The 12,891-nt window shown below is 36.3% G+C and overlaps 3 protein-coding genes across 6 annotated transcripts; 1 reads left to right on the top strand and 2 right to left on the bottom strand.

The window, feature by feature from the left end:
• The first annotated feature begins 1,643 nt into the window (after nucleotides 1–1,643).
• Nucleotides 1,644–3,549, top strand: LOC103472742 (complement C1q-like protein 2). 4 transcript variants are annotated; one of them, XM_008422567.1, is made up of 3 exons: nucleotides 1,644–1,906; nucleotides 2,060–2,185; nucleotides 2,821–3,549. In XM_008422567.1, the coding sequence occupies exons 1-3, from the start codon at nucleotides 1,693–1,695 to the stop codon at nucleotides 3,099–3,101; spliced, it is 621 nt and encodes a 206-aa protein (XP_008420789.1). In that variant the 5' UTR covers nucleotides 1,644–1,692; the 3' UTR covers nucleotides 3,102–3,549. The 4 variants fall into 4 exon arrangements, with proteins under 4 accessions (XP_008420789.1, XP_008420788.1, XP_008420787.1 ...); XM_008422566.1 differs by having other exon boundaries at nucleotides 2,057–2,185; XM_008422565.1 differs by having other exon boundaries at nucleotides 1,644–1,969.
• Nucleotides 3,550–5,871: 2,322 nt separating this feature from the next.
• On the bottom strand, nucleotides 5,872–6,621 carry LOC103472773 (cerebellin-2-like). Its single transcript, XM_008422607.1, has 3 exons — nucleotides 6,528–6,621; nucleotides 6,314–6,442; nucleotides 5,872–6,152 (listed from the first exon to the last, which is right to left on the bottom strand). The coding sequence occupies exons 1-3, from the start codon at nucleotides 6,619–6,621 to the stop codon at nucleotides 5,872–5,874; spliced, it is 504 nt and encodes a 167-aa protein (XP_008420829.1).
• A 1,816-nt stretch (nucleotides 6,622–8,437) lies between these two features.
• Nucleotides 8,438–9,511, bottom strand: LOC103472772 (complement C1q-like protein 2). Its single transcript, XM_017307362.1, has 3 exons — nucleotides 9,247–9,511; nucleotides 9,031–9,156; nucleotides 8,438–8,760 (listed from the first exon to the last, which is right to left on the bottom strand). Exons 1-3 carry the CDS (start codon nucleotides 9,509–9,511, stop codon nucleotides 8,480–8,482), a joined length of 672 nt encoding a protein of 223 aa, XP_017162851.1. The 3' UTR covers nucleotides 8,438–8,479.
• Nucleotides 9,512–12,891: the final 3,380 nt, after the last annotated feature.

Raw genomic sequence — 12,891 nt, 5'->3', positions numbered from 1 at the left:
GAAAACCTTTAAGCCTTTAAACCTATAATACTTAACTTTTTAACAAAGCGACATTTCAGTATGAAAATGTTTTCATTGGTTTGATGTAATATTCTATTGTAAATGGAATGTTTTCATTAACTGTACGTGGGAAATCATAATTAAGAGAAATAAAGTCTTTCAAACATCCATCTGTGTGTAACTAGTTCATGTAATGGGTTTCATTTAGTGATAAAGTTCCTGATTAAACAACCTAATAAACTTTTGCATAGCTAAGAAAAACTCTTAATCTACTTTAATGTTTTTTGACATCGTCTACATGTGTTCTGTGTTATGCCCCCCTCCCCGAATATCAACTCCTTTTATGTAGCTTCATTATATTTTTAGAAATGAATGACTTATGATATTTCTTTCTAATTCTATTTTTAAATATACGTTTCTGGAAACATTAAAGTTTTCAGGATGTGTAACCATGGACTTCAGTCTGTCAATAAAGATTGAATTGGATTAAATATAATTTTATTGAAAGTGTTGTGGTAGAAAACATCAACAATAAAATGTCCAAAGCATTAAGTGGTGTGAGGTGCTGTCACTTTCATGTACAGCCTTCTCACATGTCTGCCTTCCTTATCAGATTGTTTGTCTTTTTCATGTCTACTATATGTTGTGTTCCCCACAGAGGGCCACATCATATCGCTACGGCTCATCATCTCAGTCCAACGCTCTAAAGAACTGTTGTAAATGGCATCATAGAGACGCATGGTGGTTCTGACATTCTGAAGAGGGACTGTTAGAAAGGCTATGAGATTGTTAAAGTCAAGAAGTCAAGAACCAGGTTGTTGCTCAGTGGTCCAAAGTCCTGGTTTTTTCAGATGAAAATAAACTTTTCTGATGTTTGTTCCAGCTGAAATTTGAACCTTTCTGTTGCGATGCCAAAGGTATCATGAGCCAGTTCAGTCACCTTGATGTTACTGTACATGTTTGACCGAAGCCTCATAGAGAATCTATAGTGTTCTGTCTGGAGCAGGAGTCCTCAGGTTCAGGGATTCAGGGTCGGTTTTCTGAAACTTTTAAATGTCTCCCTGGTTCATCACATCTGAATTCAATGGCTGAATTACCTACTCAGTGAAAGTCAAGTTCTCCAGAGTCCTGCTGAAGAACTCATTATTTGAAGACCCTCGTCGAGAGGAGGATGAGAGAAAGCAGACCCAACAATACAGATGTGCTGAAGACCAACAGCTAATACTTTACTGACCTGAATCTTTTGTACATTAAAAAAAACCTTACATATACTTTAATCCTCAAAGTAAACAAAGCTATAATAAATAAAGGTATGTGCATCAAAATGACTGACTTTGTTAATGATTACCTTTGAAACATTTTAATATTTAATAATAGCAAAATCAAACATTGTTGTACAACAGATGAGAACAGCTTTATCTTTATTAACCCTTTACTGTGTACTTTAAGTTACATTCAGGATTTTACTATTAATTGAAGCATAACATTTTCTTCATTATGATTATGTGCATTTCTATGTCTACTGTCTATGAAAGCTTAGCACTAACTCTGATTTACAAATGATATTTCAACACCCCAAAAGCCCTGAAAAGGCAAACAGAGCTCACACAACATGTTAACCATTAATCCTGAAGCTTCATAAAAACAGCATCAAGTTTGGTGGAGCATTAGAGGCAACATTAGAGAACCAGGATGATTTTCACACTGTGCTTGTTTCTGTGTTTCTGTGGTGTAACTTTGGGTCAGGATGTTTTATCTCAAACAGAAGTCACTACTGAAACCGGGTCATGCTCTCCTGATATGTGTAAGTTCCTCAAAGAGTTTGAAGCCATGAAAGCTAAACAAGAAGCTGTGGAAACCAATCTGAAACAGACTGAAAGCCAGGTTCTGGTGCTTAAACAGAAAGGTGAAGCTTTGGAAACAAAGCTGAAAGAGACCGAAAGCCAGGTTCTGGTGCTTAAACAGAAAGGTAAAGTCTTTTTTTTTATTCTGGTTTAGCAGTTTCACTAAGGGATATGAAACTGATCAAACAATTTTTCTTTTATATTTTATCTAGAAGCATTGAAAGTGGTCTTCAGTGCTGGTATACTTGGGAATGCAGCCATTGGACCCTTCAAGACACCCACAACCCTAATCTACACAAGAATAATAACAAATCTGGGCAATGCCTACAACCAGAACACTGGTAAGTTGATTTGTTCTTTTCAATAAAAACTACATTTAATTAGCTGTTCTAAGAATTAAGTCTAAAAGGGATTACACATTTCTGTGTTTTTAAGGAGCATTTATTAATAGTCTTATTTTTCATGTCCATGTTAAGCCATGAGGACTGAAGTTAATCAAAGCGGCTCTTTAACACTGTGAATGTCGTCCCTGCAATTGACTTAGATTCACGTTTGTCCTTCTGTTCTCTGCTATTCTTTACAATAAAACTATTGATCTGTAGAGTAACACAGATCAATAGTATCATTAAATATAAGATGTATGATACAAATGTATTGCTCCACTAAAATTTATCTAATTTGACAGTTAAGTTACATGTCGCTTAAATACAAAAGGAAAAATGCAAGCAATTATATTTTATCAGATTTTTTGAGAATAGCTCAAAATATACTAAAATGTAGCATATCGTAATATGTATTCTTGTCGTGATATGAAAAAGTCCATATCATGATGCATGAGGTTTTCCACATCACCCAGCACTATTTCAGTATGTAATATAAAATTAGGAGTTTAATTTATGCTTTTGGAACATGGTTCAATATACAGTCAGAGTTTTTGACAAGACAACATAATTTATTTGATTAAATGTTTCCACAGGTATCTTTGTTGCACCTGTTAGAGGCATGTACTACTTCACCTTCTTCTATCGTGCTGGTGGAGAACATAAGGTGCGTCTGGTCCTCATGAAGAACAATGAATATGTTGTGGAGAGCTCTGATCACAAGACACTGAATGACGGGGCTGATAATGGAGGCAATGCTGCCTTCATGGAGCTGCAGCAGGGAGACCAGGTCTACGTCCAGCTGTATCCAGACACACATGTGTTTGGAGGGAGCCACACAACTACTTTCAGTGGTTTTCTTCTTCATCAAGACTGAAAAAAACATTGATGTGATCATTTGAATGCCTTTAAACTACTGAACAGACTGTGACCATGGTTAGTGTTTTTCAGTTTCATTCGCTAATCCGTTGTAGATTATAATTAAATTGAAATGATCCATCCAGCAAAACTTACTTCCACATTACATGAACGTCACTCTGAGACGTCAGCGTCTTTGCAGGAAAGAGTTTTGCTAACGAAAGCATCAAAGGTATAAATGGAAAAAGAAAATGTATGTTGATGCAACAAGTCCTTCAGAAAAGCATAAAAATGTTTGAATTGATGCAATTCCAGATTTTTCTTAATTTTACAATTAGAAATGTAAATCTCTGAGGAGACATTATGGTTTCCATGGTTTGTTTTAATCTGTATAAATGAATTTAAGTCTGTCAATAAAACTTCAATTGACCTGAACAGAAATTACAATTGTAGTCAATAAAAAATTTACTTTTCATGTGATTTTTATTTATTGATGGATAAGCTTTACCAAACCAACCTGAACCAACTGGAATATGAATAGGTGAAACTTTAGATCTACACCAGTTTCTACCCACCTTGGCATCATTAGTTGCCAATAATTGCTGTCTTTAACCAGCAATGACATTTACATCACTGTTGATAATTAGGTACTTATGTCCCTCCATACAAATATCTCAGTGCCAGTGGGGGAATACATGCGAGTTTGTGTTTGGTTTCTACAAAGATAAATAAACCTGCAATGACTTTTTAAATCCAGAAGATGTCACTGCAAGTGACACAGTTACAACACAGAGTCGAGACAGTTTGGAAAATGTGTCACATACCCAAAAAGGCCCATCACCACTCATAGACATTTAAAAAAACAAAGGTCAAGCACCGAGAGTATTACTCACTTCCAATGAACGCACACAGCTGAGACGCTCTAGTAAACGATGTTTCAATTCAAAGTTCTCTTGTGACATCCTGTACCTTTTTCAGTGAGGTGATGATAATGGAGTCAATGGTTTTTGCACCAATCGCTGACAATAGTTTTCATTGTAACAGTTAAAATGTTGTGATAATACTGGCATAACTTTATTTGATTTAAGTCTGAGATTGATTCTGATCAGATTCTCTGTTTGTGTCACTTATTATTGCACTTCCAAGGTGTGTATTTTGTTTGAAGAGACGGGGGACGTAACATCTAGCACACGCAGACATGTGGTGACATATGTGACTTTGCAGTTGTATATTTGTTGTTCTACAGTCAAATAGCGAAAATAGAGATGGATGCACAACGTCATCTCTCAGAATTACTGAGTTTATCAGTTACAATGCGCCACAAGAGATTAGATTTACTATAACCTAGTTCTGTCTGTCTTATCAGGACTACTGTTTATAACAAATCCCAACTGACCTCAATAGAAGAGAATCAAGGAAAGACGACAAGTAGAAGAACATGTCTGTTAGTGGTGTTGGCTACAGCATGGATTCTCAGGAAATGACTTATCTACAGATGAATAAAGACATGGGAGAGCCAAGATGAAAGCAGCACAATAGAAAATAGAAACACTTTGATACCTTCAGCTGTAAGCCGAGCTTGGTCACATTTCATAAATTTATTGACCAGCTGTTAATTTTTAACAGTTTATTTTGACCATTTAATCTCATCATACAGCTGATTGGTTCAGTGGAAGTACCATAAGGAAGAATAAGTGTGTTGTTGATACAGATTCTAACGAACCCTGTTGGGGCAGCAGATTTGAGGTCAGCGTCATTTCAGATCAAAAACTGACTGCAACAAATACACAAACACAGATACATAAAAATCTAAAAGAAGCAAAAAAGCAACCAACCAAACAAACAAAAAAAACCTAACTTTTAGGGAAGCCCAGTATTTAAATTTGAAACCAGTGCGATGGTGTGTGACTTTAAACAGGCCATTCATGCTTAAAAATCTCCAACGTGTTGAATTTCTACCTATTTTGTAAAGAATAATTGGCTGAAAATCTTCAACAGTAATATAAAATGTCATTGCCAGTTAAAAGTTGCATTTGTTGGCAACTACTGCTGCCAAGGTCGGCATAACCTGGTATGGGTCTAAGGTTCACTTAGTCTCTAGTAGGTTCAGGTTGGTTTGGTTAAACTCTTCCCTGAATAAAAATCACCTGAAAAGTAAGTTATTATTTACTTAGACAGTCTTTCATTTAAAGACTTATTCAACAAATATAAATTTTATTGAAATGTCTGTTTATTTCAGAACTTTAAACACTTAATGAAATAAATGGTATAGACTAGTTCCGCACAGATGGTCTGAAAGTCTTTATTTCTGTTATGATTTTCTTCTTACACTTAGTGAAAACTTAACATTTCAAATTAGAATATTGCATCAGATCAACAACAAAAAATGTAAACAGAAATGTAATCTTAAAGTAGGTTTATTACCTGCTTCAAAGCTTTAAATTTTCTAAAGGTAAATTAATCTGACAATGAGCCTCATTGAAATGCATATGTTCATTTATTGACTGACTGTAAATTCTGTTCAGATCAAATCAAGCTTTATTGACAGACTTAAATCCATTTCTACACAGATTAAAACAGCCGAAACAGAGTTCAAAGTAATAAGAATTAGAATTAGAATTACAATGAACTTAGAATCCCTAACCCTTCCTTTGTCATTTTTTGTGGTTACTACAAATTTGTTGATTTTGATTTGTTCTCAACTTTTCATTAAATGTTAGCAAATGCTAGTAAATCAACATTAATGAAATTATTCCATATATTGTGGTCAAAATCTGACATTTCTTTGTTTACATTTCATACACTAAGTGGCCACTGAAAGTGGTGTGGGTCTCCCCCACCCAAACATGTGAATTTGGTGCCAGTTTGACATACACCTGGTCCTCTGGCAGCAGATGCAGGAACACGACGTTCCCTCCATTATCAGCTCTGTCTGGTGTTGTTTTGTGGTCACTCGTCATGGCAACTAACTTGTCGTTGTTGTAGAGATACAGTCGTGCTTGACATTCTCCTCCGGAGTGGTAGAAAAAGCTGATGTAATAAACACCTGCAACTGGTGCTGTGAAGATCCCTGCACAAAAATAAGTAAATGTCCGTCCGTTATGTTAGACCCTTATCCCTAGTGGGGTCGGGAGGAAAAGAAAATATTGAAATATTATTAGGTATATATGAGAGACTGAGAGAAGAAAAGAAAGAGAGAGACAGAAAGAATGCAAGCACAGCTCTACTTACCTGTAAAGTGATTGTAGGCTTTGCCCACATTCGTTAGCACATGATTGTAGATTATGGTTTTGTCTGTGTTGAAGGGTCCAGTGTGTCCATTTCCAGTGGCTATGGCACTGAACACAACTTTGGTTGAGTCTAGATAGATCAATATTTTTAAAAGTAGAATAAAAAAAGAACTTTCAATTCAACGTTTTAAGCAGTTTCCTTATCAAGCAATTACCTTTTTTCTCGAGATCAAGAATCTGGTTTTCCATCTCATTCAGTTTCTCTTTCATGGCTTTAAGCTCTTCTTTGAGGTTTTGAAGATTAGCCATCTTGATTGTGAGCTACTGCGTCTCCAAATCTGCCAGTGACTTGTTCCTCACTCGTTTTATGCTGTTTGAAGACTGTTAAATTTGAACAACTACTACATAAAGGTGTAAACCATTTACCGTAGCGGTGCAGATACAATAATGATATAGTGTTTGATTCTGTAAAACGTATATTTGATATTGTGGCTAAATAAAAAACTCAAAACTCACGCTTTGAGTGAGTTTTGCATATTTTGAATATCAAATATAATGCTTTATATTCTACACTGTGTTAAATCCTTTACAAACTTATATTCGTATTATAGTTTGAAATGTTCCAGCTAAAGATAAGATGAATAATCCTGTTTGCATACCACAGTTAGATATGAAGCACAAATTGTGGCAGAACATGATGCAGCCAGTCAGTGTCCTAGCAGCAGAAATTGAAGGTGAAACATCTAAGAAACCACAACTCCTTAAATGGTTAGCAGCTAAGAGTGGAGTATTTTATGTAGGAGAGGATTTAACAGGTATAGTTTGTGTGCATAGGAATAGTTGGAGGGGTTCACGATGTCTCGGTGCGAGGATGAGAGATAAAACTATGAAGTCCTCACTCTGATGCTCCTGCAGGAGGAGGTCGTGTCCCCATTTGGCCAAATGTATTGATTTAATAAATGTCTTGTGAGTGATTTTACATTCTGGTTTGTGGCTCATTTTTGTGTCTTGCCTGAAACATCAAAGAGCCAGGAAGAGAGACATGTTTGTTTCTGTCTCTTAAGAGATTTTTATTTTCAAATACAAGAATACAGTCATAATACTACAAGAACCTATTAGCAGAATAAAGACTCGATATTGCCGGAAGAGAGTCGTTAAATCAAAAACCTCGATGTGACGTGACTCACTCAGCCAGTCTGGTTCTTTCTTTGAAATAGAAAGTTGTTTAAAAAATTGTTTCAAAGTCCTGGGGCTGATAATTTGATTCCAGTGTGTTAAAATATTAAGTATTTCCTTATTTGTAAAACCAACTATAACCTTACAAGACTGTCAAAAGTTCCCCCATTTTAGTGCAATATGGTGAAAAGTTATAAAATTAGTTTTCTAACTTTTCCAACTTTACTTGTATTTAAAACACAAATCAAAATCTTAGTCTGGCCCTTATACTCATTCATAAGCAACTAACTGTAGCTCTCAGAAAAATGCCAGGAAATAGACAAAGCCTCCCTTTTTACTGTTAATGCAAAATGTTATGCTCTTTTCATCTCATCTGACAAACTGAAATATAAATAATATTGCTGCAAATTGTTTACAACAAATGTTACAAACTATATACCTTGTGAAAAGCTAAACTGAAGAAGCTGACAAGTCACCAGTGTACAGTTGTAAAAGGTTTTACTGTATTAAGTCTAAAAATGCACATGAAAGTGAATCATTTGCACTTTTTCTCTTTCAAACTGAGTAGATTAAAGTTTACTGATTGACTTAATAAACTGAACTTGGAAAATTTGAGACTTAGAGCAATAAACCAGCTGTTTGTTAATACGGTCATACAATGTTGGAGCCAGTGGTTTGTATGAATAAATGATTAAATATTATCACATTTGCCATATTTCAATTCTGGGGAGGGAAAGGCACTGGGGGCGTGAAAAGAATTATGATCCCTGGATGCGTAGGGGCACCACAGAAAATAATTGAGAAAGTATGTTTATTGAGTCTCATTGTAAATATGACTGTAAATTCTGTTCAGATCAATTAAACACAGATTGAAACACACCATAGAAATCATAATCTCCACTGAGATATTTATATGTAAAAAAACCAACTAACCATTATCACTCTCTGGTCAGCTATTTTAAGCCATTCAAATGATCACATCAATGTTTTTTCAGACTTTATGCAGAAGAAAACCACTAAAAGTTGTTGAGTAGCTGTTTCCCCAAATATGTGTGTTTGGCTGCATCTGGACGTAGACTTGGTCTCCCTGCTGCAGCTCCATAAAGGCTGCATTTCCACCATTATCAGCTCCGTCATTCAGTGTCATGTGATCAGCGCTATGCACAACAACCTGATTGTTCTTCATGAGGTCCAGACCCACAGGATGTTCTCCACCAGCATGATAGAAGAAGGTGAAGTAGTACATGCCTCTAACAGGTGCAACAAAGATGCCTGTGGAAACAAAGAGACAAATAATTTCTGTTGCTTGTCAAAAACTCTGACTTCATGTTTATCTTTTTCACTGAGCCTCCAGACTTACATGTAGGTGTTTTTGGGGCAACAGATAAGGAGACTTTAATGCCTGTTTCAATTTTTAGATTACATAATGACTTTCAATCCCTGATGTTATTTTTATGTTTAAATTGGAAAGTGAAATTTTTGGACAAATAAATGAGTCTTTCCAGAATATTTAGAATGGAAAATTACAACGACTCAACTTACCAGTGTGCTGATTGTAGGCATTGCCCAGATTCGTCATGACTCTTGTGTAGACCAAGGTCTTTGATGTGCTGAAGGGTCCAATGGCTCCACCACTTATTCCAGCACTGAAAACTACCTTGGATGCTTCTAGATAAAAAATTTTTAGAATGGTTCTAGCTGTTTCAAAATCTTCAGTGAAACTGAGAAACCAGTAAAAAAAAAAAGAAAAGACTTTACCTTTCTCCTGAAGCACCAAGACCTGGTTTTCGGTTTCTTTCAGCTTTGTTTCCAAGTATTTACCTTTATCATTAAGCACCAGAACCTGACTTTTGGTCTCTTCCAGCTTTGTTTCCAAGGATTTACCTTTATCATTAACCATTAAAACCTGGTTTTCAGTCTCTTTCAGCTTTGTTTCCAAGGCTTCACTTTTCTCTTTCAGCTTGGTTTCCACAGCTTCTAGTTTTGCTTTCACAGCACCGAGCTCTTGGAGCAAGACTGACATTTCAGGAAAACTTAACTGTGTTTCTATTTCATTAACATCATCCTGGGCCAAAGTTAGACCACAGAACATCACCAACATCCAAGAAATGAAATTCATGTTGATACAGCCTCCAAATCTCAAACTAAATGAAAGGATTTCTGGTCCTTTTATATGATTTTATATATGTTTTTTATGGTTACCTGCTTAATGTTTAACAATTATTGTTGACAAAGTGATTGTAGGGCTTATTCACCAATCATTATATCCTGCTTAGATAAAGCATTTATCAGAAGATCTGCTTTGTCAGTGCACTGGGGTTTATGTCATGTTTTCAATTACTTGACTTGACCTCTAAGACCTGAGAATTTATATCCATACTTAAACAGTTTTTTATTTATTTCCATTATTGAAACCATATTGTGGTTTTGGAGCTGTGATGATATGAAAGAGAGTAAAGCTTGAGTAGGAAGTTGATATGTAGAAAGTGTTTAAAGGTTTTCTTCCACTGAGCGGCACAGAAAGTCAATAGCATCCACACAGGCACACCCACTGGAAGAAAACAAACACACCCTGGGAAAGGCTTCTTGCCCCAGCATAACACCCTCACTCTATTGGCTGGGACGGTTGCCAGATGACAGTACTTTTTGTGCTGTGAGAGAACAGAAAAGAATTTGCAAGCGAGCAGAGAGTTAATATGTCATGTATGATGTTTACTAGATAGAGGGAGAAGCAGCATTCAGCTTCTATGCACCACAAATCTGGAACAAACTTCCAGAAAACTGTATAGCTGAAGCATCAACATCAATGTCCGGATCGCTCCTTTATGTAAGTATTAGACAAGAACCTGAATATATTACGTAAACAATGTATAAACAATGTACGAATTATCATCTACCAAGTTTCTGCATTTATATATTTGTTTCTCAGTGAGAACTGGGCTTTAATGGTTATGTCAAAAACTCACAATCTCCCTGCAGAGCAGAGCCAGAAACAGAAACAGAAACATCACAGATTGACAACAAAACAGTAAAGGCCAGCTAACGCTAACAAAAAATTTAAGAAATGCACATCAATGTGTATTTTGGAGAGGGGTACATATTTTATCATATTCAAGTTTGTATGATCAATTAAAAAATCACTTTGTGTTTCTGAAAAGCATGACTTAAGAGAATTATTACGTTGCTATAATTTATAATTTAAGGGCCAGGTCTCTGTTGGGTAAAATTACTCATTTTAACTAATCATTGTTTCATCATTTTATTTGAGTGTTTTATCTACATGTGTTCAGTTACCTTTGACCAGTCATGCTTTAAGGTTCTTTCTGTATCTATAATGTAATTTCCTACTCAAGGGGTCCATCTGTTCTGTTATCTCAGCATTGTTCTACTGAAGAAGGTCATCATAATAAAAGCCATTTCCAAGCAGAGTTGAGCAGAGCTCACCARTCTTTGATCCCGAGCRGGYTAGAGGTTGTGGATCTCTCCCTTTGCAAAGGAAGTCATAAAACCCTCATTTGTCTTGTGTCTGGTTCTATACAGGTCTTGAACTAACTTTAAAAAACCCCAACAGTCTCTATGTCAATTCATAACATACAAAGGCAATTATTATCTTGGTGTGGAGAACAGCCAGGCTGAGGTCTACACTTTCACATTAATGGGTTAATGTGATGGTCTAAAACATAGGTTACCCCAACATGGGGGGTCCATTCATATGATTGGCTGAAACAAGGAAACTGTCTGGCTGGTGATCATCCAATCAAATAGACCATTTCTTAAAAAAAGACATTTGTGGATTGAGATGTCAGGGGAGTCTGAAAATTCACACATAAATGTAGCACAACTCACAGGCCAGAAACAGCTTGTATATCAAGAAATATTTGTGTTGAATCAAAAATACAAGTGTGGTTTTCGCCCTGTGCATTTGTTAATCTTGGTCTGTGCATTTGTGAATTATGAGACTGTTTTAGCTCCATATATCTCTGAACTACACAATACTCAGAACTATGCATCAATGGGATCTAACAGCCACCTAGTGGTGAAAAATGAAAACTGAATATGAAACACATTGTTAAAAGAAAACTAAATTAGAGGGCTGTAAGCAGGGGTGAAAGTAAGGGGGTACGGCAGGGTGCTGCGTACCCCTAAAATATTTAGCGGGGGTACGCAGTACCTTCAAGAGAGGGGAGCGGCTGTCTGCTGTGAAAACATCAATGGATTCACTGTGCAGCAGTGAATGCGCCCACTAATCAGCAGTGACTGATTAGTTTTTCAATAACGATCTAAAACAGGTCTTAATCAGAAATAAATAACTGTGTTTTACTAGTGCAGCGGTGCAATATGTCGATCGCGGAAGGTTTTGAGTCGATCTCGGCATCAGGTGACAAACTGAACGTCACCAGGACGCTGAGACCAGCACGTCCTCCTCTGATTGGCTTATCAAAACGTTCAGAACTTTATTAAAGAACAACAACTAAAAAAATCAACAAACCGTGTTCAAATTAATGATCCAACAACAATAATAATCTCAGTAATTATTGTTTCAACAAGGTGTTGCGCAATTCTATGCGTTTCGGTTCCATTACCAAAATAACTAGCAGAGCAGGATTTTAAAATTAACTAATCAACCATCGCTGTGTTCAGGGAGGCTTATTAATGATCGCAAAGTAACGGACTGAATGTTATGTTTTTAACACAATCTCTGGTCGGCTTGTGGAGCGCAGGAGGTTGCCATGGCAATGGATGTGCTTAAATGACAGAGAGAGACGGAGAGTAAAAAGGTGCAAGTGGTTTAGAGTTGATCACCTGTTCAGGTTGTTTTACATTTGCTGTGGCTCATTACAGCCGCTGTAGTTTCTGAACGTTCAATAAACGACAAACTTGGACTAATTACCTCGTTCTTTGTGACTGTACGTCATTTACAACAAACATCAAATTTAACAAACAAATGGCTTCTACCGCGATAATTATGTGAAATTAAATTAATTGTCTAATATAAAAAAATAGTTTGGTGCTGTCGGGCTCAGAATCTGAGAGGCTTTTCCTCTAACATTTTTTTTTTGCCTCTTATTTAGTGGAAATATTGATGTTGATGAGATTTTTTCCAAAATAACCTTTTAAAACCTTTATAGCTCCACTGTTGAAAATGAGGCTCTAACATTCACAATAACATTGAAATAAAATCCAGTCCAACATCTGGTTTGAGGTGATTCTTCTGGATCCTGTTGGAGGAAAAATATCCCAACTTCAGAAGATGAGTTTTAACTTAACAGAGCTCTGTGGTTCCTTAAATCAGTATGAGAGTCAGGGTGAGGAGGCGCCATGTTAGGAAGAGAAGTGGAAGCTGCAGGATCTTCAGAACAAACAGGTCATGATGCTGGGCTACTGATTATCCCTCTGTCTGGA

Source organism: Poecilia reticulata, linkage group LG11 (assembly GCF_000633615.1).
Source record: "Poecilia reticulata strain Guanapo linkage group LG11, Guppy_female_1.0+MT, whole genome shotgun sequence".
Taxonomy (NCBI): Eukaryota; Metazoa; Chordata; class Actinopteri; order Cyprinodontiformes; family Poeciliidae; genus Poecilia; species Poecilia reticulata.
Note: the sequence above shows the minus strand (reverse complement) of the source record. Positions and strands in the feature narration are given on the sequence as shown.

What these genes read in the sequence shown, in the direction of transcription:
- LOC103472742 (XM_008422564.2), top strand. Translation starts at nt 1,693, where the DNA reads ATGATTTTCACACTGTGCTTGTTTCTGTGTTTCTGTGGTGTAACTTTG. An exon ending in TCTGGTGCTTAAACAGAAAG is followed by an intron (nt 1,970 to 2,056) that starts GTAAAGTCTTTT and finishes TATTTTATCTAG; the next exon opens with AAGCATTGAAAGTGGTCTTC. An exon ending in TGCCTACAACCAGAACACTG is followed by an intron (nt 2,186 to 2,820) that starts GTAAGTTGATTT and finishes ATGTTTCCACAG; the next exon opens with GTATCTTTGTTGCACCTGTT.
- LOC103472773 (XM_008422607.1), bottom strand. Translation starts at nt 6,621, where the DNA reads ATGGCTAATCTTCAAAACCTCAAAGAAGAGCTTAAAGCCATGAAAGAG. An exon ending in TCTTGATCTCGAGAAAAAAG is followed by an intron (nt 6,443 to 6,527) that starts GTAATTGCTTGA and finishes TGATCTATCTAG; the next exon opens with ACTCAACCAAAGTTGTGTTC. An exon ending in AGCCTACAATCACTTTACAG is followed by an intron (nt 6,153 to 6,313) that starts GTAAGTAGAGCT and finishes ATTTTTGTGCAG; the next exon opens with GGATCTTCACAGCACCAGTT.
- LOC103472772 (XM_017307362.1), bottom strand. Translation starts at nt 9,511, where the DNA reads ATGTCAGTCTTGCTCCAAGAGCTCGGTGCTGTGAAAGCAAAACTAGAA. An exon ending in CTTGGTGCTTCAGGAGAAAG is followed by an intron (nt 9,157 to 9,246) that starts GTAAAGTCTTTT and finishes TTTTTTATCTAG; the next exon opens with AAGCATCCAAGGTAGTTTTC. An exon ending in TGCCTACAATCAGCACACTG is followed by an intron (nt 8,761 to 9,030) that starts GTAAGTTGAGTC and finishes TTGTTTCCACAG; the next exon opens with GCATCTTTGTTGCACCTGTT.